The 23,796-nt window shown below is 41.1% G+C and overlaps 1 protein-coding gene across 12 annotated transcripts in view; it reads right to left on the bottom strand.

Annotated features, from left to right (window-relative positions):
• Positions 1–3,241: 3,241 nt before the first annotated feature.
• Msantd2 (Myb/SANT DNA binding domain containing 2) overlaps positions 3,242–23,796 on the bottom strand; it is a 35,013-nt gene continuing 14,458 nt past the window's right edge. For 2 of the 12 annotated variants that reach the window (XR_005091979.1, XM_037207606.1), the window contains one exon: positions 10,560–13,943. Coding sequence is in view for 9 of the 12 variants with exons in the window: in XM_037207606.1 (XP_037063501.1) it covers positions 13,887–13,943 (57 nt within the window). In the remaining 3 variants the exon portion in view is untranslated. Of the gene's footprint in view, positions 4,738–8,815; positions 8,877–10,107; positions 10,364–10,559; positions 14,990–23,796 lie in introns of those variants that run through there. The other 10 variants (XM_028859463.2, XM_028859467.2, XM_028859464.2 and 7 more) reach the window with 10 other exon arrangements.

The following is a 23,796-nucleotide window of genomic DNA, read 5'->3' on the forward strand; positions in this document are numbered from 1 at the left end:
GGTAAGGGACATCACAAGGGTCTGAGGGGAGTGACTGTATCCATGTGACACAGATGCAGTCTCCTCCGGCTTTTACCAAAAGGAATTTTCCTCACTGCCTCCTATTCCAACCACTTCTGACCCTGATGAAGTCAAGATGTGAGCAAGGAAGCTCTACTACACCCCACAAGCTCTGGCTCACGTTTTTAGGGTAGACAGCTCTGTCGTGTAAAAGTCGATGTCAAAACACACCTGTGTTATGAACTGCTTACATAAACATTTGATGTGTGCAAGCCTAGTTCACAACTTCATACTTTTCCTTCAACCACACTTCTCAGACCTTCCAAAGAATTTATAAACTGGGCTGGAGAGACAGACTGGGCAGAGGCCAAAGGTTTGATTCCCAGCATCCACATGGTTTACAACCATCCAGAACTCCAATATTAGGGGATCTGATGCTCTCTTCTGACCTCCAAGCACACATGTGGTACATATACATAGATGCAAGCAAAACACTCATACATGTAAAAAAAAATTAAATTAAAAAAAAAGAATTCTGAAAGTCTTTGAAAAACATTTGACTAAAGGGCCTCCATCTCTCCTGGATCAGATAAAAAGCATACTTAAGGCCTCAATTAGTCCACTTATTTTTAGCAATGTTTAGTTACCAGACAACCTGTTATCATTTTTCCCCCTAGAATTTATTTTTATTTTATGTATATTGGTGTTTTGATATGAGTGTCAGGTCCCCTGGAACTGGAGTTCCAGACAGTTGTGAGCTGCCATGTGGGTGCTGGGAATTGAACCCAGGTCTTCTGGAAGGGCAGTCAGTGTTCTTAACCACTGAGTCATCTCTCAGTCCACCTGTTATCTTTTCTAAACTGCTTTGGTCAAACAGATAGGATACTCCTATCAGTAAATTACTGTCCTGACAAGCCTCCAATTCCCAATGCTCAATTTTGTCCACTTCCCTGACCTTTGAACCATTTCAAGCCAAATGGAAACTCAAGCTTCATTTCATCTTTGCTCTCCATCTTGATCACAGGAGTCTAACAATGCCACACTCCCAGTAATACACAAGTAGGCTAAGTCCTCACCAAATGTTCCTAAAACATTCTGCCCCATCTAGTAACTACTAGCCAAGGAAGGGATAGAGATAGATAAATTCAGTATTAAGGTTAGTTCCAGATTGGTCAGTGGCTGTATTGGAGGGGCCACGTAGTATTCCTGGTGATGCTTGTTCCTCTGGCTTGGCACTGGTAATTATGAGATTACTGCTGTCTGATCATCCACACACCTTAGCCTTAGAACCAAAGCTTAAACTCACAAGAATTTCCCAAGGCCTCTACACACACGCTGCACACTAAGCCGACGCTGCACTGAGTCTCAGGATATTTATACTCTCCCTGAGTGGCACCTATTTTTAGCAGCTTACATCAGAAAAAAAGGTAACTCCATAAGCCTAGACTCAAGTAAACCATCCCAGTGGTTAAAAGTGCCCTAGATCACTAGAAAAACATGTAAGTATCAATTAGACAAATGGTGTCAAAATAAAAAGGGGGCAAAGTCACTGATTTGACTTCACTTTGTGAGTTGTGGGAAATAATTTAAATATGCAATTTTATTTTACCTCTGGTTTTTCAAGACAAGGCTTCTCTGTTTAGCCCTGGCTGTCCTGGAAATCACTCTGTGGAACAGGCTATCCTAGAACATAGAGATCCTCCTGCCTCTGCCTCCTGGGTGCTGGGACTAAAGGTGTGCACCACCACCGCCACCACCTGGCTTGTGATTTTAATTTCAACTGTATAGAGTATCAGAGACTTAGGGAGACATCATGAGGTTAGGGAGAAACCTGGTTAGGGAAGTTCCCAGGAATACACAAGGCTGACCCCAGCTTAGACTACTAGCAATAGGTGCCTGAACTGGCCTACCCTGGTGATCAGATTGAATACCCTGTCATCATAGAGCCTTCATCTATTACTGGTAGAAGCAGATGCAGAGATCCACAGCCAAGCACCACACCAAGCTCCAGGAGTCCAATCAAAGAGAGGGAAGAGGCATTCTATGAGCAAGGGGCATCAAGAGCATGATGGGGAAATCTATAGAGACAACTAAACCAAGCTTGTGGGAACTCATGAACTCTAGACCAACAGCTGTGGAGCCTGCATGGGACTGGACTAGGCCCTCTGCATAAGCGAAGACAGTTGTGTAGCTTGGTCTGTTTAAGGGGCCCCTGACAGTGGAATCAGGATCTATCCCTGGTGAATGAGCTGGCTTTTTGGAACCCATTATGGTGGGATGCTTTGGCAGCCTAGATGTAGGGGGGGGAGGGGCTTGGACTTGCCTCAACTGAATGTACCAGGCTTTGCTGACTCCCCATGGGAGGTCTTACCTTTTTGGAGGAGGGGATCGGAGGGTGGGTTGGGGGAGAAAGCTGAGGGGGGAATGAGAGGAGGGATGAGAGGGGGATCTGTGGTTTGTATGTAAAATGAATAAAAACTTTCTTAATAAAGAAAAAAAATAAAGAAAATCAGGGACTTAAGAGTTCTCATCTGGATTTGCTGCCCATTTAAAGCAGAATGCCTGAGAGATGTTGAGGAACTATTAAAGACAAATACCAAACTAGCAAGTTCCTGCCAGGAGAACAAGTGACCGTTGACTACTAGAGACCCTTCTCCGCCAAGCGTGCCAGCCTCCAGGTGGAGTGCTGCCTGACCCACTGAAGTCTTGGGTAAGGTCTGTGCATGCATCGTTGCCTAATGGACTGACACCTTCCCATTTCTTCTCTCATGGATCGCTTTCCAAAGGCATTAGGATTGTGTTTCTACTGGCTCCTCACTTCTTTTTTTAGACAAAGCAAGATGGCAGCAAGTCCTTTCAGCACTTAGGAGACTTAGCCAATTACTAAGTGAAAGAGACGAGGAGTCAAAGTGCCCTGTAAATGTATACTCCTAAGTCAGAAGGAATATCACTGCAGTCATTTTCTAGTAAGAGACAGTGTTGTTCCTAATGACCTCTGGAACTCTGACAAAAAATGACTATGGCCATTGTTAATACAGAGAGAAAACAGCATTTTTTGATTGGTTTGGTCACTCTTTTCTTTCCAGTACTGGGGTCTGAACCCAGGGTCTTGTGCATTCTAGATGAGCACTAGCTCTGGGCCACATCCCTGCCTGGGTTTGTTCAAGCAAAGCTGGACATACTCCCCACAATCAATGCAGCCACACTCTGGTACAAAAAAGCTCAACTAACACACCCAAAAGGTCAGGAATTCTTTTTTTTTTTTTTTTTTTAATTTAAATGGTAACACAACCATAAAAGTTGTACATCACATAAACAAAAGTCTTTGCAGGCAACACTGATTGGAAATAGCAAAACACTTGGTTGGTGAAAAAAATGAAACTCTAAATTATATACAATAGTAGCTAAAGGTAATATTGAAAAACAGCCTTATTTGCTGTGGCTCAAGATTTACTTGCCATTATCTATTGCTTATTTATTCAAGGTTGTAAATAATACTTATAGAGATGTGTAAAAATGAAACATTGTGAAAAAAATACAATTTTCAATTTCATATGAAACTCAAAGTATAAGTTTTGTCCAATATGGAATGTACCTATATTTGTTTATATCAGGGCTCTAAAATCCATTTAAAAATTGATGTTTTCTTTTTTTAAAAAAGAACTGACCCACCATGCAAGACCTGCTTACTCAAAATGAGCATTTCAGGTGAGGTCTGCTTTTTCTGCCCAGAGTCTACTATGATTCCTTAGAGGTTGCATTGGTCTCATCGTGGAAAGAGTTCCCATGAAGAGTCTGATGGCAGCATCTGGATGCGGGGTAGTCTGGGTAACGGGAAGAAGGGAGAAGAATGCACACGCCCAAATCCTTATGAAGGATGACATTCAGTTGTTAAATTTTAAGGGGTATCCGATGGCTTTTTCCAGGCACTCAACTAATGAGCCTGCGGAAAGAAAATCCCTCTCAACTTCTACAAATTTGATATAGATGGATTTGGGGGAAATCCCAGGATCCACAATACAGTTCTGAGACAAAAACCCATTAATACCAACCCAATCTTTACTGAAGGTTTTGGTATTTGCTTGAAAATGTAAAAACAAGCACTGCTGCAGAGTCCTGACCTCAGCAATACCGAGGTAGCAGTAGACGATCCGGGTGGGCTCTATTTCCACCTGTAATGAGGCTTGTGCAGAGAGGGTTTCCAGGCCAACCCGGCCCTCCTTTCCTGGGTCCAGGGCCTGGCGCTCCACATCTGGTGAGAGAGGCCTCTCAATACATTCTTCATAGCCAATGGCATAAAGACCTGGACTTTTAGGAATCCCTCCTGGCAGTAAATACTGAACAACATTCCCACCAGTTGGCTTGGAGTGGGCAATGGGTATCCAGTCAATTTCCATGTGCAGCTCTAGGCATCTAGCTTCACTAATGGTGATCTCTAAAAATTTGTAGTACACGTTCTTCCAGTTCATTTTTTGCACTCGGGTCATAATTATCCGTCCCTCAGGCTTCTCAGAGTTGAAGTACTCCCGAAGACGCTTGCCAAGGGGCACCTGTGAGCTGATCTCAGCATAATGGTAACGGATATCTTCTTTCCAGCGGGTGTTATAGCCAATTCCAAAAATGGCCAGTTTATTGGAAAGATGGAGTCTTGAAAAGTCTGTCCAGCTCTGAAACAGTTCCCATTTCAACTGCACTGACTCCAAAATCTGTACAATATTCTGCATGGTGTCTCGTTTCCTAGAAAGAGAAATTAACAGTCAAATTAATTAATCGGCAGCAACATCTAACAGAATTTTTTATGATAGAAATGTTCAATGCCTAGACCGTTCACTATGGGAACCACTATAACTTAAAATACAGCCAACAAGAGTAAAATGTTACATTTAAGCACTTCAGAAAGGCTTCCTTTCACACTGGAAGATCACTGCATTAAATGTCAGAAATATTCCATCAAGTCCCTAGAATTAAAAACAAACTGCTTTTCATGGTCTCACTCTATAAAATTTAATAAATATAAAATACTTAAGCTTCCAGGAACCATGAGCTTTCAGAGAAATAATTATTGTGTGTAGGTATGTGCCACGTCACTTGTGTGGAGGTCAGGAGAAAACTTTGTAGTAGTTCCTCTCCTACTTCTCCATGCATTCTGGGGACTGGAGTCAGGCTTTCAGGCTTGATCAAATGCCGCCACTGACCCACTCAGGATCATGAAGGTTTTTTGTTTTGGTTTGGTTTTTGATTTTTGAGATCAGGGTTTCTCTGTGTAGCTCTGGGTGTCCTGGAACTCACTCTGTAGACCTCAAACTCAGAGATCTACCTGGCCCACCTCTGCCTCCTGAGTGCTGGGATTAAAGGCATATGCTACTACTGCCCAGCAGATCACGGATTTTTTTAAGTGGCTATGATAACCCTAATTATAGCCTTCAGACCAAAGTGCCAAAAAGCAAAGGCTACTTTAACAGAGCCCCAGTGCTGCCTCAAATAACACCTTACTTTCTAACATGGGATTTATGACAGTCCAGTAATTTTTATACAGGTGCTGGAGGAAAATAATTCAGTGGTTATGACTAAGGACCTATTACAAGAGCAATATGCCATTTCCAATTAAATGAATTAGTATGAACTCATTACTACTCTCAGATTTAAGTTAAAACATTAAAGGTGAAATTACAGAAATGTCTCAGTTATGACTTGCATAATTAGCAGATCAAGATAAAACATGCTATGAAATTCTTGTTCCATAGGCTGCTTAACTAATGTACTGACTGATACTTCATGTAATTTACATAAATGCAATTATAAGTTATTTCTCGATAGGAATAGTGGTGCACACCTTTAATCGCAGAATTTGGGAGACTGGGACAGGTAGATCTCTTTGAGTTCAAGGCCAGCCTGGTCACATGGTGAGTTCCAGAATAGTCAGGGCTATATAGAAACCCTGTCTCAAAAAAAAGGAGAGGGGGGGGGGGAGTCTGGAGAGATAGCTCAGTGGTTAAGAACACTAGCTGCTGCTCTTCTAGAGGATCTGGGTTCAATTCCCAGCACTCATATGGCAGCTTACAACTGTCTGTAACTCCAGTGCTAAGGGATCTGACACTCTCACACAGGCAAATGTGCACATAAAATAAAATAAATATTTTTTAAAATGTTTAAGTATGGCTAAACTTTGATATGGTAAGACTGGCTTATTAGATATTAATTTGGCAATCAAGTTACTACATTTTCAAAAATTAATTATAAGTTTAATCTATTAAAGTGCTCATTCCACACCCACAATCAAGAACAGGGGATTTGCTAAGGGTATTTTTGTTATTACTATCTGAGATGGGGAGGCAGTGAGTGTACATAGTGCTGGTGGAGGCCTAGCAGTTAGAGGCAGCTGTGAGCCTCTGGACAGTAATGCTGGCACCTCAGCTTGAGGCCTCTACAAGAGCACCAAGCACTCAATCACCAAGCTTCTCTCCAGTCCTCTGCTAACAGCATCTTCAAAAGAGAGCCCCAGTCCTCCAGACTTTCCTTTTAAAATCTTGTCTCTTCTAGAGAGCTCTGAACAGTCTGGAGAGGCCTCACAGAGCCATTCTGTGTGTCCTCTTATCTCATTGGCCTATCTTTGCAAAATGCAAAAAGCTAACACTGTGTTTTCAGCTGCTTCTTGGGACCTAAGAGTGCCCTAAGTTTATCCTTCACCCATGAGTCTGGCTTAGAATCTTCTTCCACAGTGACCAAGCAGGCACCTACATGAAAGCACTGGATTCCTGGGAACTATTTCTCTCCTCAGGAAACATGAAGGTACTCACTCGATCACTTACACTATTTGATTGTGATGCTTTGTGAGGCAGATATGTACCTGGGACAACACTTGAAAAGAAAATTATCTTTCACAGCCATCAAATTGTTTTAAAATTTCCTTCTCTTAAAGTTTTGTATGTGTGAATGTGTGTTTGTTGTGTGCACACCTGTGTATGCATGTACAGAAGCCAGAAGAGGACATGAGTATCCTCCTGTGCACACCTGTGTGTGTGTGCATGTACAGAAGCCAGAGAGGACGTGAGTATCCTCCTGTGCACACCTGTGTGTGTGTGCATGTACAGAAGCCAGAAGAGGACGTGAGTATCCTCCTGTGCACACCTGTGTGTGTGTGCATGTACAGAAGCCAGAGAGGACGTGAGTATCCTCCTGTGCACACCTGTGTGTGTGTGCATGTACAGAAGCCAGAAGAGGACGTGAGTATCCTCCTGTGCACACCTGTGTGTGTGTGCATGTACAGAAGCCAGAAGAGGACGTGAGTATCCTTCTGTGCACACCTGTGTGTGTGTATGCATGTACAGAAGCCAGAAGAGGACGTGAATGTCCTCCTCTGCCATTGTCAGCTGTACTCCTTTGAGGCGGTGTCTCCCACTGAAGCTGGAGCATTAATTTCTTGAGTAGGGAGGCAGCCGCCAACCCCAGAGATTGCCCTGGCTCTCTCTCCCTCAGTGCTAGCTTTACAGGTGAGAACACGACCATGCCCAGCTTTCTTACACAGGTGCTGGGATCTGAACTGCCATCCTCAGGCTTTTACAGGAGGTGCTCTTAACCACTAAGCCATCTCTCCAGCCCTTAATGACCTCAGGCAGGACTACATTTAGGAGATGGAGTTGAGGGCAGAGATTTTTGTTCATTTTGTTCACTGAAATATCATAATCCTTTGCATACAGCAGATATTTACAAAAAAAAAAGTTAGTGGAATGACTAGGTGAATATTTTTTGTGAAGCATGGATCAGTTAGTTAACTAACCCCACAGATGCTGAGAGGGAGAGAACAAAACCCATCCCATGGCCCAGATCCAGGTTATTTTTATTTTATCCAACCCTTCACATTATGAGCACTAGTTAGACACTGCAAGGAATTTAAGAAGTATTAAACTGAGAAGTAACTGGCCTACTGGAAGCTCTTTCAGAACCTCGCACTCCTAGTTGAGCTGGCACCCAGAAAAAGAGCAGCAGAGGACACAGCATACCAAAGAGTCCCACTGGCCTCAGTACGAGGGTATTTCAGAAGCTTGGAGCAATTTGGCACCATAGTTATTTGAGTAGTCCCTGAGAACTGCCTACTTCCTGGTTTCTGAAGATCCAATGCCAAAAAAGTGCCAGGATTTAAGGCTAGTGACAAGTGGCAGCTTGTCTCTTCCTGTCTCTCAAACGTCAAGATCAAACATGTGGAATGCAACACACAAGGCATGGGTACTACGAGTTCATGGTTACCAGAAGATGAGTGAGCAGTGCTCTTCACTTAGCCCCAGACTTTAGCTTTTCTTTTGAATGGCTTCGGTAAGGAACTCACTTGAAGCCATTAAAAACTGTGAATGTAACAGATGGTATTAAACTCTCAGGGGTAAGAACAACAGTTGGGCCAGTGAGGGGCTCCATCCTGGACCTCCTCAGTCCTTCCTCCAGGAGCTGTTTTCTACACGCATAAGTAGGTCAGTCATCTAAGATCTTAATTTCTGATTCTCAATATTATAAAGAATTTAAATGCTCCTTTGGCTTTCTACTGTTCCACCCAGTGCCATTTAAACTCAAGTCCTTGTGGCTCATCTTATCTCTTAGCAAGCACGTCCATACAGGGAAACACATATTTTCATGTAACATTTTTTTTTCTTCTTCCTGAGCATAAAATTAGGCATTTCAGGTCCCCAGTGGTAGAAAGAAGAATGAGCAGACATGCTTCCATGGTGGTAAGGCTGGAGTTTCTACAGCATGCCTAGGTACCCATGATCCTCCCAGGTCACTAAACTTAAGACACACTGGTACAAAAAACAAAACATCTACTTACTGTGCTTCTTCAGAAGACTCTTGTTTTATTTTTAACGTTCTCTTTGAAACTGGCATTTCATCTGAAAAACAAAGAATTTTGAAACATATTTCTGTAAGTGGTGGCATACATTTATGTGGATAAATAGCTCTATATACTGCCCTCTACCAGACTTAAAAATATAACTTTATATAATGAGATGCGAACATTTATATGCAAGATCAGAAACCAGGCTCTCCAAGTATAAAATTCTTCAAGGTCACCAGTGGATTTCAGGCGAGGAGCTTAAAGCTTAATTTCACTGCAAGCATGATTTTAAAAGAACAAGAATGAAAACGATTCTGCTCTATTTAGGCTTTTCTACGTAGGTTTTACAGTGTAAGTAATTACTCTCCCAAATACGAGGATCAGCATATTCTGCATGTTATTTTTTCTCAAGGTCTGGGTGATTTAACTCTTCACAGCAAACAGGGTCATGAGACACTGCAGCAGTCTAGGCCTTATTCTTCTTGTGAGATGGAACGGCAAGATCATTTAGCATCTATTCTTATTCTTCCAATCTTCATTTTCTTACATATGGCTGATAATCTTGACAATTGGAAAGCCTCTTTCTTTTTCCCTTCCCATATTTGGGAGAAGTTATAGTAGTATTAATAGAAAATAAGCTAACAGTCTGCCCCTTTTCTTTATTTCTCTGTCACTGGGCAAGATTTCTATAATTTTTCCTTAAGGAAGGGAAACAAATGTACACAGTCAATCCGGCCTGCACTTTCTCAGAAGTCATCTGAGCACAGCACAAGGGGAGGCCATTTACTCCTGACTTACTTATCACACAACTTGCTGCTGATGCACACGGGCTACAGCTAAAACCGGACCAGTACTTCCCAAGTAAGAGTCGAAATGGGAATACTTGACATAAAGAGATGCAACAAACAAAATCTACATGTATCCTCTCAATGCGGCCACTCAAATGTCGATTTACAGGAGCTGGACCAAGAGTTAGTGCTCTTGGCAGAAATCTTAGAGCTACAAAGAGCAGGATATTTTGAGTTGCAGAAGACTCTGTCAGTGAACCTCCTTGTATGACTCAGATTAGGAATTCTCCTATCTTCAGGGAGCTGAGTGGTACCCAAACCACCAAGTAACCAATACCAAGCACTACTTGGCAGTTCGATGCTAAGCCAAGGATACCCACATTGGCTCAAATAGTTTAGCAATATGCCTTGTGCTGACAACACTATAAGCAAGGAGATACCAGTACACATACCAGGTATACACACACACACACACAGCACATGCATTGGTGTTCTTACCCAATTCCTGATCTGTTGGGTAGCCATGGAGATCCTGACTGTGGTTTCCCCAGTCCTCCTGTGAATAGTCCTCCATAGTGCTGCCATCTGACTCCAGCTCCTGGTACAAGCCACTACTGTTAATAAGTACAGGCTGGCAGGGCTGAGCATCCCATCCTCCCTGACCAAACACCTGTTCCAACTGTTCAAATGTGTAACTGCTCTTTCTTTTCCCAACACCATGTTCTTTCACCCGACTGTAACACCTGCGAAGGGTCTAAGACACAAAGTCTTTTGTTATTCCTTTAAAGCTGTACTTCCTCCTCCAGATACGGACCACAGATATTAATTACTATCAGACAGACACAGACAGACAAACAAAGACACATTGTTACAGGAATGCTAGATTTCAAATTCATTATTATATTAGAAAAATACTAATTTAGCATTTACTCAAACATGTTATAATTCAAACAATTATTTTGCAATTATCAATTAAAACAACAAGAAACATTACAACATTATTGCATGTACCCATACACATATTTTATGCCCCCTCCCCCATTTAAAAAGGGTAAGGGGGAGAAAAAAAAGAAATACCAGCCAGCCAATAGGATGCACACCTGCCCCAGGAGAGAGCTGTGGTGCCCAGAATTTGGAAGACGTGAGGGAAAGAGGACAGAAAGAAGAATTCCCCAAGTGAAGAACACCTTCCTTACCCTTGGTTAAGGAGTACAGGGGAAAACAGTTGCCTAGACAACGTAGCTAACAAAACAGGTCTCTACAGCGTCTGTGGTCCTCACTAACTCACTCTGTCATGGTAAAAACTTCTACAATTTAAGCAGAAATCAAATCAATAATGTCCTAAGTCTCCAGTCTCAAACACAATGACCAAGAAGTAGTACATTAATTCCTACATTTTACTAGTCTACCAACTGAAACTGCCAGCTAAACAAACCAACAAACAAGGCCAAACAGTCTCTCTTCGGAGGTGAGGGGAGTTACCTCACTCTTTCTGTCGCTTGACACACAACAAATAAATACCATCATGCAAGTTCAAGGACAAAAACTGGGGAACATTGCTGCCTGTTCACTCTCGTTTTTTTGTGGTCTTGTTTCTATTACATATTTCAGACTAGCCCAGTTTCCCATATTTAATGGTACACACCTTATGCTCTTACTTGACCCATCAAAAGATAAATCAATTCAGGCTCTACTGACTCTGCCGCCCTTCCCTCCTTCTAATGACTCTTCTACTTTATGGGGTTCCACTCAGAATTTTCTTGAGAGACAAAATCCCCTTTCCATGGTGGCTCCTAAATATTTTCTAACTTAACTGTTAAAACTAGTTTATCGATAACTAGATATTATCAAGTCTGTAAGATTCTCCTAAAGGAGAAGTTGCCTTCCATAAGCTAATACATGATCTATCTCACCAAACGAAAACAGGTCTGAGTCTTTAGGGCTCTCCATGAGTGGAGTACCTTTAAACCACAGCTGACAATCTGCAGACACTCCCTCAAAGACTCTTTAACTCTGTTCCTTGAGGCCAGAAATCCAAACAGGCAAAAAGAATAATAAAAGCATGAGACATGATCATCTCCCTCAGACATAGTCACCCTCCCTGGAGCCTTGAACCCCCAAACAAGCATCTCACTTTCACAGCATCTCTCCCACCACCTCAAATGATAATACCTTACAGAACCGAGGCTTCCCATAAACCCTTTAAAAATCCTCTCAGCTTTCTTTTTGCAACAGAGAATCATGACCCCATAGGACAAAACTTTCTAGAACAATCCAGAAACATAAACTTGGAAAATGTGTGTCATGGTCAAATCTCCCAACGGAGAGAAGCGCTGCAAATCTCACTTGACCCTGCATATACTCCCCTTTCCCAGCACCCTCTGCCTCCTCAGAGATTGGAATTTGAATCACAAACAACCCCTGACAATTTATTTTTATCTTACAATGTCTAGTTTCTGCCTCCAAGAACACCCCAACCACTCCACTTGATTCCTAAGGACTGTAAATAGAGTCCCAGTCCTGTCCCTTTCCCCTTCTGAGACCATAAATGGAGATGGAAAGCCGACCCTTCTCACTGCTTACTGGCTGCCTACAGAACAGCATTTGGAACACCAAAGTCCAGTTGACTGGCTGTCACTGGGTTACTCCAGAAGCCAAGGAACAAAGCTAACGTTTCCTTTCAAGAAAGGTGCCACACTTGTGAGAAGATGCCACACTTGTGAGGAGGTGACATGGGCACAAGCAAGTCTACCCATTCCTTCCTATATTTGCAAGCATTTATTCTCTTGATCAAAAATAAATTTAGCAAATTGTGATAATATACATGGGGAGGAACCAGAGAAACGACATTCTTCAAAGCCCACCAAGTTGAGCTTATCATTTCCTTTGGTTGTGTAATTGTGAATACTGAAATCAGCCATCTCTGACAGCTCTACACACCTCTTAGTTGCAGTATACACCTGTAACACATGTTTACAGTGTGCTGATATCTACCAGGTGTTTGGTAATGTCTAAAACCATAATAATCTGATATACTGAAATGACATTAAAAAAATTTCCAAATCAACTTCCTCTCCTTCAAAATACAAATACATGTAAACAGTACCTTGTAGGTCTAATAAATACCCCAAACTCAAGAACAGTCTGCTTAAACAGAGCACATCCACTAAGATGGTGGGGGTGAGGGGCTGACTCAAACATCGGCTTAACTGCTACCCTAAGACCCACTGGGATTCACTTGAGGGCTTAGACATAGATAAAAAGGACATTTGGAGATCTTCCAATTCTTACCACCCACAGAAAAGATTATACAATACATTATCCTCTAAATGCTTAATCAAAGCATATAATTAAAAGACTGGGCGGCTGTATCAACAATCCTAAATAAACCAACTAAAAACGTTCTCTAAATCAGGCATCATGATGCTCTAGAGTCCAGGAAAATGAGGCTGCAGCTCCCATTTGAGTCAGCCACCAATCCAACAAGACACACCATTTGGCTTTCTTGGTGAACCACGGCCTACTTCAACATTTAAAAAAAATCTTCCTTCACTTTCTTCATTTACCTCAATTTAATTTCTAATTAGAAAAACTTAAAACTAATAAAGGCTATTCTACTAAAAGACAATAGTTAACTTCCTTACTGTGAGAAATCTCTCTGGTAAGTTGACTGCATGTTTTCATCTTCTCTCTGGTGGAGGGGCTGTAAGACTATACTATCCACCCAGACAGAGGTCATGAGGAGGTAAGGAAATCTAGACAGAACTAAGCAGGGTAACAACTTCAGGGGGCCAAACCAGAGCTGTTCCCAGTACCTGATTCAGAAACTCCAGGTGAATGCTTATCAATCCACCTTAGCAAATGCTTGGTTTCAGGACTACGAACGGACAAGGACCAGAGAAAAGGCTTGAGGGGTGCTCCACTACCGAAGCAGGGTGAAAAGCTGGCTGACAGCAACAATTTATAGGACAGAGTGAAAGTCTTGCCAGAGCTTAAGATAAAGTAAAAGGAAACTGGAGAATAAAAAGATGACATTCATTGTGGATGAATGCACGGGGAGTCTACGAGGAGGAGGGCAGGTAAACAGAGGCAGGAGTTTTAGATTGGCAGGGTTGGGGTTGACGGCAGCAATGCAGAGAAAGACCCAGGGTTACAGTACACGTAACATTAAATACAGTGCACAATGCAGCTATCTTGCCAAAGTAAGTAAATCCAGCATTGGGTTGTATAAGCAGAGGAATCACATGTAAGCTATGAAGGTGGCTCTTCCTCTCTATTCAGCACCGGTGAGGCCACAGCTGGAGCACAGCGTTCAGTTCTGGGCATCGAACCAGCTACAAGAGAGGGAAATTGTAGAGTTCAGAAAAGGGCAAATCAAATACCGAAAGGCTTGGAAAATAAGATCTACAAGCAGGGCCAGTGACTTCAAAGCCTGTCCTGGCATTATTAAGTTACTAAGGGTGAGACGGAGTTTTTTACTTCAGTGTCCTCTAATCCTGCTCTTGCACTCAGGAAGTGGGAAGAGCTAGTTCCTCCCTGGTTGGGGAATACAGGAGGCAAACTAAATAGCTCATTCAGGCATAGGCCAAGAATTCTGCTACTGGCTCCACACTTAACCCACTTCATTTAATAAAACAGTCACTATGCAAAAACCACTGTTCTAACAGAGCTGCGAGCAAGTGGAACAGAGTATGTGATGAGGAGAAGCAGTAATCAGTCACAATGGCGGTATAAACCTGCTGTTTAGAAAACACGGGCTTCACTGTCTAAGATGTCAGGTGAAACCAAGTACACCCGAGGGGGGACAGCTCCGTCAGAACAGCAGGAAATGGTGTGAAAGAAAGAACAGCAGTGCACGGCTTTTCAGATGCAGTTGTCCAATGGCCACACTGAACATACCCAGCAGCCACCTGAACATGACAAACCCAAAACTCCTCTCACTCAAGCGCTTAAGACAAGTCCTCAAAACTCATATACACCAAGAGATGGGGAATTACACAGGAAACGAATCTCCAAAAACTGGTTTTCTTATAAAAAGTGTCAAAATAACACTTCAAACTGGGCATGGCAGTTCACATCTATAATCCCAGCATGCAAGGCAGAAAGGCTGCTGCAAGTTCAAGGCCAGCCTGGTATATAAGGAGACATTGTCTCTGGAAACAAACCCACCAAACTAATACCTCTGACTAAGACAAATGAGTAGTCTCTGTAAAATAGATTTATTTCCTTTAAACTCCTATTATAATTACTACTAGTGGCTCTTAACTAAGGCAACAAAAAACAAAGTTTAGTAAAAACTCAAAAGGTTCAGTGGAATACTTGCCTAGCATGTATAAGGCCTTGGGTTCAATCTTAAGCAACACAGACACACAGACACACACACACACACACACACACACACACACACACACACACACACACTAACATCTGGGGGCTGGGGATGTAACTCAGTTGAAAGAGTGCTTGCCTAACAAGCTAACAGTAGCTGGCACATGCCTGTAATACCACCATTGGGAGACAGAGGTTGGAGAATCTCTTGTGAGTTCTAGGCCAGCCTGGTCTACACAGAGCTCCGAGACAGCCAGAGATAGAGAGGTCTGTCTCAAAAAAAAAAAAAAAAAATAATAATAATAATAATAATAAATAAAAAAAGAAAAATAAAAAAATCAAACCAATACAAAACAAAAGCATAAATTTGCAATTATATCTTTTGACATACAATTGCAAATTTGGGGGTAGAAAGTACTTAAAACAAAATCATTTGGGCAAAAATCTTAGTATTTATCAGATTGGGTTTCTGTACATTGATATCTAGCAAACTGGCTTTCCAATTGACTAAATCATTTAAAAACAAACAAACAAAAATAAGACTAAGAAAAAAATATAGGAAAGTTTTGTCATTCCCCACCCCACACCCCCACCATTCTATTGTTAAGAGAAAGCTTTGTCAAGTAAAAACCTTCTGTTCTAAACTCTTTGCTTTCCCTTTTTCCATCCAGGAGAGTCCTAGCCTATCAGGGCTGTGGATCCCCTCCTGAGGAAAATGTTCACATTACCAATGTCACACCATCTCTGAGGAGCCCATAGACCTCTGCTTCAAAGCTGCTGTGCTACAGCACACAGGCTTTCTTCTATAAAGACCATGGTAGGTATTAGGAAGTCTAAGATAAGCAGACTTCATTTGTACGACAGGCTTCGGAAGAGATTCTAAAGACTGGCACAACCAGCGCCGGCAGGTGAGGGCTTCACCGCCATACATGGTAAACTGAGTGCAATCTTCTCAGGGCCAGTCTCACTGTGTTGCCAATGCCAAACTCAAAGTCAAGAGATTTCCTCACCTCAACTTCTCATAAGCTGGAGCCAAAGACATGCTACATAGCACCCAGATCTCCTGTTTTGTTTTGTTTTCCAAGAATGTTAGTAAAGCTCACAATAAACAAATAAGTAAATAAAAACAAAGGAGAACAGTATCTGATTCAGAAAAAAAAATCTTATTGTTTGGTTTCTCAATTCATTTTAATCAATTATTTAAGTAAAAAAAAAGTATCCCAGATGTGGTGGTGCACACTTGTAATTTTAGCACTAGAGAAGTAGAGGCAGGAGGATAGAAAATTCTGGGCTATCCTGGGCTAAATAGCCAGACCCTACCACAATAAAACAAAAAGAATGTACAAAGATCTCACTTTACTTGTTTGTTTGTTTTTTAAGGCCTTTTTTTTTTTTTCCTGTGATAAGCAACAATTCGTTTCTCTGAAGTGGCAAAAAGCAATATTTTAAAATTCATTCATTCTGGAAATACAAAGTCAGTCTAGGCTACCTAAGACCCCATCTCAAAACAAAACTAAAGAACTCCAACAAAACAGGCAAGTACTATGGAAAAGCTAGGCAAATGCTATATATGCTAGATTGGGAATGGACTCCCGGGCATGCTAGGGAATCACTTATAATGGAGCCTAACTTGGAAGGGAACGTTGAACAGGGTGTGATATCCATACGGGATGGTACTCCGGGAAAAGCATCCCTCTAAAGTTGTTACATCAGAATCTTTTCCCAAGTGTTTGTTTTCTCAACACTTCACACTTGAGGCTCTGACTCCAAGTGGTATTCCAATAACATTAAAATTGTCACTAATTTACTAATAGGTGATAACGAGGCTGGAGGCACATTCACAAAAGCACTTCTAGCATAGCAGAGAGAAACATTCCCCCCCCACCTTTTAAAAATTTTTATTTATTATGTATACTATTCTGCCTGCATGTGTCCCTGCAAGCCAGAAGAGGGCACCAGATCTCATTACAGGTGGTTGTGAGCCACCATGTGGTTGCTGGGAATTGAACTCGGGTCCTCTGGAAGAGCTGCCAGTGCTCTTAACCACTGAGCCATCTCTCCAGCCCCATTCCTCCCCTTTTTAAAGTCTCCACATGGGACGGAAGAAATGGCTCAAGGGTTAAGAACACATATGGTTCCTGAGGAGGACCTGAGTTCGATTTTCAGCATCCACATCAGGAAGCTCACAATAACCTGTAACTCCAGCTCCAAGTGATCGGACACCCATCTGATCTCCTCAGACACATACACATAAGTAAACAATAACACAATATTTAAAACATAAGGCTCCATACAAACACTTTATATTATGATTCCATAATCATGTCACTCCTCTAACAACAAAAACCCAAATAACAATAAAAATCCTGACCAGCTTTTATTGTAGTAACATTATCTTGCTGCTGAAACACAAAAGTGGGCTCTACTCATTCCAAGTTTAAAAGTGAAACCACCGGATCAATGAGAAGGCTCATGAAGTAAAGATGCTTGCTCAAGAGGTCTGGCCACCTGACTTCCATGGCCAGAACCACACAAAGGGGGAGAGAGAACCAACTGCAGAGTTGTCCTCTGACATCCACAAGCACTGTGGGGCACACCCAGAAAGTTTTTAAAAATGAACATGAATAGTAGGCCACTTAATCCCTTTCATATGCTGTCCGCGTGATTATCTCATTTTGAACTTGTTTTCTTTCTTCCTTCTTTCGAGACAGAGTTTCCCTGTGTAGCACTGGTTGTCCTGGAACACCTTGTGTTGACCAGGCTGGCCTCAAACTCAGAGATCCGCCTACCTCTGCCCCGAGTGCTGGGATTAAAGGTGTGCGTCACCACCGCCAACTGTACTTGTTTTCTTACTGGAAACTACCATCTAACATGCAAAGACAACCTATAATAAGTATTTCCACTAGTAAGTTTATGTATTTATGAAATCAATCCTGACATCCATAAGAGCTCACCTAAAAACTTAAGCTACTAGAATCCCCCATCAAGACATCTACCCCATGGCTGGAGAGATGGCTCAGTAGTTAAAAGCACTGAATGATCTTGTAGAGGACCCAAGTTCAATTCCTAGCACCCACATGGTGGTTCTCCATTGACTATAATTCTAGTCCCAGAAGATCTGATGTCCTCTTCTGACCTCTGAGGGCAACCAGCACATATATGCTGCAGATACACAGGCAGGCAACACACTCATACACAATTTGAAGATTTAAAAAAAAAAAAAGGAAAAAGAAAAAAAGACTTCTAGGCCTAGACATTAAATCAAGATTTAACCAGTTCTAAAAATGTAAAGATTTTTTTTTTTTTTTGTATTTACATGGTATAAACTATAAACTGCATGAGGTCTTTTACCATTTCTATGAAAATTTAACAGAAGAGCAAGTTCTAAGTTTACTCTAAGTTTCTGCCTTGGGGTAACCTAAGCTTATTTAGAAAGTTGTAAGAAATTTAGATGATCAGCATAGGACATGGTGGGTACACTCCTGTAATTCTAGCCCTGGGAGGTGGAGGCAGAAGCATCACTCACTCAAGCCATCTTCAGTTACACAGGAAGTTTCAAATCAGCCTGAGCTACATAAGACCCTGTCTGAGGGTGGAAAAAAAAAAAGAGAAGAAAATATACTGTTAGATCATTTTGTCACGAGCAGAAATTATAGTGTACTTACTCAAACTTAATAGGCATGGGTCTATCATTGTACATGGCCTCTTAACTAGTATATGAGGAGCAGCCAGTGTAGTGAGTCTTACAGTAATGACTTTAAGTTAATACATTATAAAATGATTATAAAGTACACAACTACACCACCAGTAGCACACTATCATTTTCAAGTCTTATGTACTATCCATAATTAGATGTGAGACTGTATGATATCTTTTTTGTTGTTGCTGTTTTATATGATAGTCTCATTCTATAACTCAGAGTACCCTAGAACTCATAGAAATCCTCCTGCATCAGCCTCCCCTGCTAGCCAATTTTTTTTTGTCAACATGACAGAAGCTAATGACATCTGGCAAGCGGGAACCTAAATTGAAAAAAAGGTCTCTTTCAGATTGGCCTATGGCATGTCTATGGGACATTTCTTTGATTGATGTGGGAGGGCCCAGCCCACTATGGTCAATGCCACACCCAGGCAGGTGGTATAATAAAGCAAACTGACCAGCCAGAGGGAGCAAGCCAGGAAGCTGCTTCAGGTCTTGTCTTCAGGTTCCTAAATGAGTCCAGGCCCTGACTTCTCTTCATGATGGATTGTAAGCTGTAACAATAAATTAAACCCTTGCTTCCTCAATTGCTTTGGCCATGTTTATCAAAAAACAGAGAAAGCAAACTAGGAGAGCCTTCCAGTTGCTCAGATTGCAGACGAAAGCCCCGGCTTGGCTGTCTATACTTTTACTGACTGGCAAAAGAGTAGGTTCATTCTACCAGTATCACGACATGTTGAGTCATGTTTTGTCATGGAACATAAGGATAGCTACAACAACTTGACTAAACGACAACAAATTTTTGGCTCCATTATAATGGGACTGCCTCTGTGTGCATCTCCATTGTCGACAAAAATGCCATTGTGTGGAACACAACTTGTATACACTATAGTTCATCTCATCTCCATTCTTATTGCTAAGGAGATAAGTCTCCAACCATTTACTCATACAGCAAATAATAAAAAGCATGAGGAAATGGCCATAATCTATAACATCCTTTGGCAAGTAAGCATCATACTTACTTGTTTTAACAGTCAAAAAGTAATGGTACCTTGTAGATGTTTCTTCTGCTATAATTCAAGCGCCTCATTTAAGAGGAGTTGACTTGAGATGTGAATGAATGACAATGAATCTTCTATAATAAAGACTTTAATTTTATTTTCACATTTTAAATTCTTCCTTAAAACTTCCAAGCAGAACTTGTATTTGTTGTTGAGTAAGTCCTCTTTTGCAACCCAAAACTTGTTTACAATGAGCTTTGACACATAAGAAGGAATATGATACAGCTCAAAGTTATGATGGCATTGATAATAAGGATGGATCTAGGAAGAAAAAACTTATGGAGCCTAGGAAGATGGCTTAGCAGTTAAGAGCACTGGCTACTCTTCTAGAGGATCCAGGTTCAATTCCCAGCACCACATGGCAGCTTACAACAGCCTTTAACTCCAGTTCCAGGGGATCTGATGCCCTCTTCTGGCCTCCTCTAGCACTGCATGCATATGATAGGCTTATATGCAGGCAAAATATTCATATAATAAAATCTATTTTTATGTTGATAATTTAAAACATAAGTGATGAGAAAACTCGGATGTAATGGTTCATTAAGCCTTCCACTTCTCATGGGATAGATGAAATATGCCCTTTAGTTAAGGCCTCTGTCTTGGACATATCTGCAGTTGATATATGTCTTGCTGTAGATGGATGTTCAATGTAGCAAGCACATTATATTGTCACATTAAATCTTCATTGGTTTCACTTTAAGAGTTGGCTTTAATGCCCAACCATGACACAGACTTCCAAAAAGCAGCCTTAGATTCAAACATTCTCTAGTGATGTGGTGCCAGTTTTTATTTTACAAGAATTCTTGAGGAGTTCAAACCCAAATGACTCTGGAGAACAACTGTATTTCCCTGATCAACCACACAACATTTATTTGGAATCAATACTTAATTTCAAGTGAGATACAAGATTTACCATCATAAAATAAGAAAGAATATAGCAAGCTCTAATATTCCATAAATCGGAACGATGAAAATCAATTCAATGAGAAATACAGGCACTTGCCCAGTATATAAAAGGACCTGCGTTTAATCTCAGAAACACACACACACACACACACACACACACACACACACACACACACACACACACACACACGGAAAAATACCAAGAGGGCTGGAGATGTAGCTCGGTTGCTAAGTTGGTAGAATGCTTACTTAGCATGCATGTAGTCTAGTCCTGGGTCTGATCCCTAGCACTACTCAAATGAGAAGTAGTGACAAATGCCTATAATTGTAGCACTAGAGAAGAGACAGGAAAATCAGCAGTTCAAGGTCATCCTCAGCCACATACTGACTTTGAGGCCAGTCTGGGCTAAATGAGGACCCCTGCTTTGTTGGGGGGTGGGAGGAGATAGAAAAAAGAAAAAATATGTAAGCACAGTGGTGTGTCCATCTGGATGCTACTATAAGGTTTGGGTATTACATTTATGCTTTATGCTCCAAAAACATTACTGTAGTTGTCAAATTTAAAGAAAGTGGGCTGGTGATTTATAGGAGGAAATCAAGTTGTCATAAACACAGGGTCTGGAGTGAGACTGCTTATTCCATTGTTGCCACCTGCTAGCTTTGTGACATTAGCCCAATTCATCTCTGTGCCTTAATTTCTCCATCTGTACGGCGGAGCTGAAGATAGGACTTCATCACAGATTTGTTGTGAGCATTAAATGAGAAGTAGAGCATTTAAAGCAATGTAGCTAATTGCTTTGATTCAACACATATTAGTTATTATAACTGTTACAAAATGATAGAGCCGCAATGTGTGCAGACTGAGGAGCTTATGAACAAAGGTACACTCGAGTACAGCAAAGTGGGAAGTGAAGGTGTTATAGCAAAGCACACTATAAGAATCAAGTGTGAATGGTACCTTCAAATGAACCCCACCACCAGGAGTGATCCCAGCACTTGGAGAATGGTCCCAAGTTCAAGGCCAGCCAGGACTACATAAAAGGACTCTATTTCAACATCCTTCACAACCACAAAAAGAACCTTACTACAGTAATCAACATCAAGAGATGCTGGGTGATGGTGCACACTTTTAATCTCAGCACTAGGAAGGCAGAGACAGGTGGCTCTCTGTGAGTTTGTGGCCAGCGTGGTCTACAGAGTGAGTTCCAGGACAGCCAGAGCTACACAGGAAAACCCTGTGTCTTGAAAAACAAAAGATTAAAAAAAAATTTAAATGTACATGAATCGCCCATATAGTTTCTTGGAGTTTAATAGAATAAAGCCATCACATTCCTGTCTTGTTTTGGTTTTATTTTTTAATTTTTAATGATTTATTTTCATTTTGTGTGCCTTGGTGTTTTGCCTTGCATGTATGTATGTGTGATGGTGTCTGAGCCCCTGTAACTGGAAGACAGGTGTGAGCTGCCATGTGGGTACTGGGAATTGAACCCAGGTCCTCTGGAAGATTAGCCAGTGCTCTTAACTGCTGAGCCATCTCTCCAGCCCAAAATTCTTGTTTTTGACACATGAAAATATACTGAAATTAAAAGGTTTACCAATTTTGTTGAAAAATGAATATTTTAGGAATGTGTGGCTATACTATGGTGAAGAAACTAAAACTTCTATTTTTTTCTTAGTTTTGTAGTATGGATACATTGTTATATAAAGGGAAAACAATATTTTATTTTGTTCTAAAATGGGCACAACCTTGACCTCTCAAAGCCCACCTGCTGTTTCCTAATTTGAGGAAGAGAATTGCCTGGCTTGGCTCTAGACTGGACACTGCATGGAACCTGCCTCAAGAGAATGTGGGTACTCTGCACCAGTCACTGGCAGAACAGTAACACAGTACTTTGCTGCTCAGTGAGGCAAATCTCAGGGTCACCTGGATGCATACAATGCGAAAGAATTGAAAAACACAGGGGCTGGAGAGATGGACCAGAGGTTAAGGGCACTGGCTGCTCTTCCAGAGGTCCTGAGTTCAATTCCCAGCACCCACATGGTGGCTCACAACCATCTGTTATGGGATCCGATTCCCTCTTCTGGTGTGCATGAAGACAAGTCACTCATATACATAAAATAAATATATATTTTAAAAAAGACTTAAAAAGCATGAAAACCATTCTCAACAAAACAAAAGCCAATGGACCTATTCCTCTGACAAAAGTTCAAAAGTATGGTGTTCAAACTAAGGCCAATAACACACTAAATATCCTATCTGAGGTGCTTCTGTCCTTCCTGTGTTAATTGTTCTTACTTATTTTTGAAACAAGGTTTCTACTATGTAGCCAAGCTGGACTCAAACTCTTCTGCCTCCTACTGTCAGGTGCTGGAATTACAGGAGTAAACCACTTCGTTTGAATTAGCGATTTTAAATAAACCTATTTTCTCAGGACTAGAGTATGTGGCATCATGATAGAGTGCCTACCTAGCAGATGCAAGGCTTTAAGCTCAACCCCCATCACTGCAAGAACATAAATATTATCATTTTCTATTAGAATATAGGATCTGTGCTTTGTTTTTTAAAATCAGTTTTGTAACCAGGTTGGTAAAAACCCTGTAATCCCAGAATATGAGAGATGAAGGTGGGCCAAACAGAAGTTCACAGCCATCAGTTACACAGTAAAGACAACCTGAGCTAGAATATTATTTGCATTGATATACTCACGGTGTCTTCAATACCTGGCATATGAAAATGGCTCCATAAATCTTTGATGGATGAGTGAATAAACATTCCTTAAGATTGTGTGTTAAGTAGTTCAGATACCACATATAACATAGAAGGTTGCCCTGCTGTCCTAACACAGTCTTCTTTATAAATTACAAACCAATCTTTCCATGGAAAGAAAAATACTTATAAATTAAATAAGTAATAAAAAGCAGTTTTTGATTGATATGAACTTTTATTTTGGTTTGATTAACATCACTTATAAACATAATTGGCACATTTGAATAAATGAAGTCACCTAAGGAGAAAAAGTACTATAAATTTCAGAAGTTTGAGTATTACAATAAAGGAGTCTCACAGACTGAGGAACAACAACTAGAAAACACAGAAGTAAACAACTTCCTGTCTACTCTATCAATTACACCGAATCAATACTATTTGCTAGAGCAAACTATGTTATTCATTAACAGAGCTGAGAACACACAG

The sequence above is a fragment of the Peromyscus leucopus genome, chromosome 7, assembly GCF_004664715.2.
Source record: "Peromyscus leucopus breed LL Stock chromosome 7, UCI_PerLeu_2.1, whole genome shotgun sequence".
NCBI lineage: Eukaryota > Metazoa > Chordata > Mammalia > Rodentia > Cricetidae > Peromyscus > Peromyscus leucopus.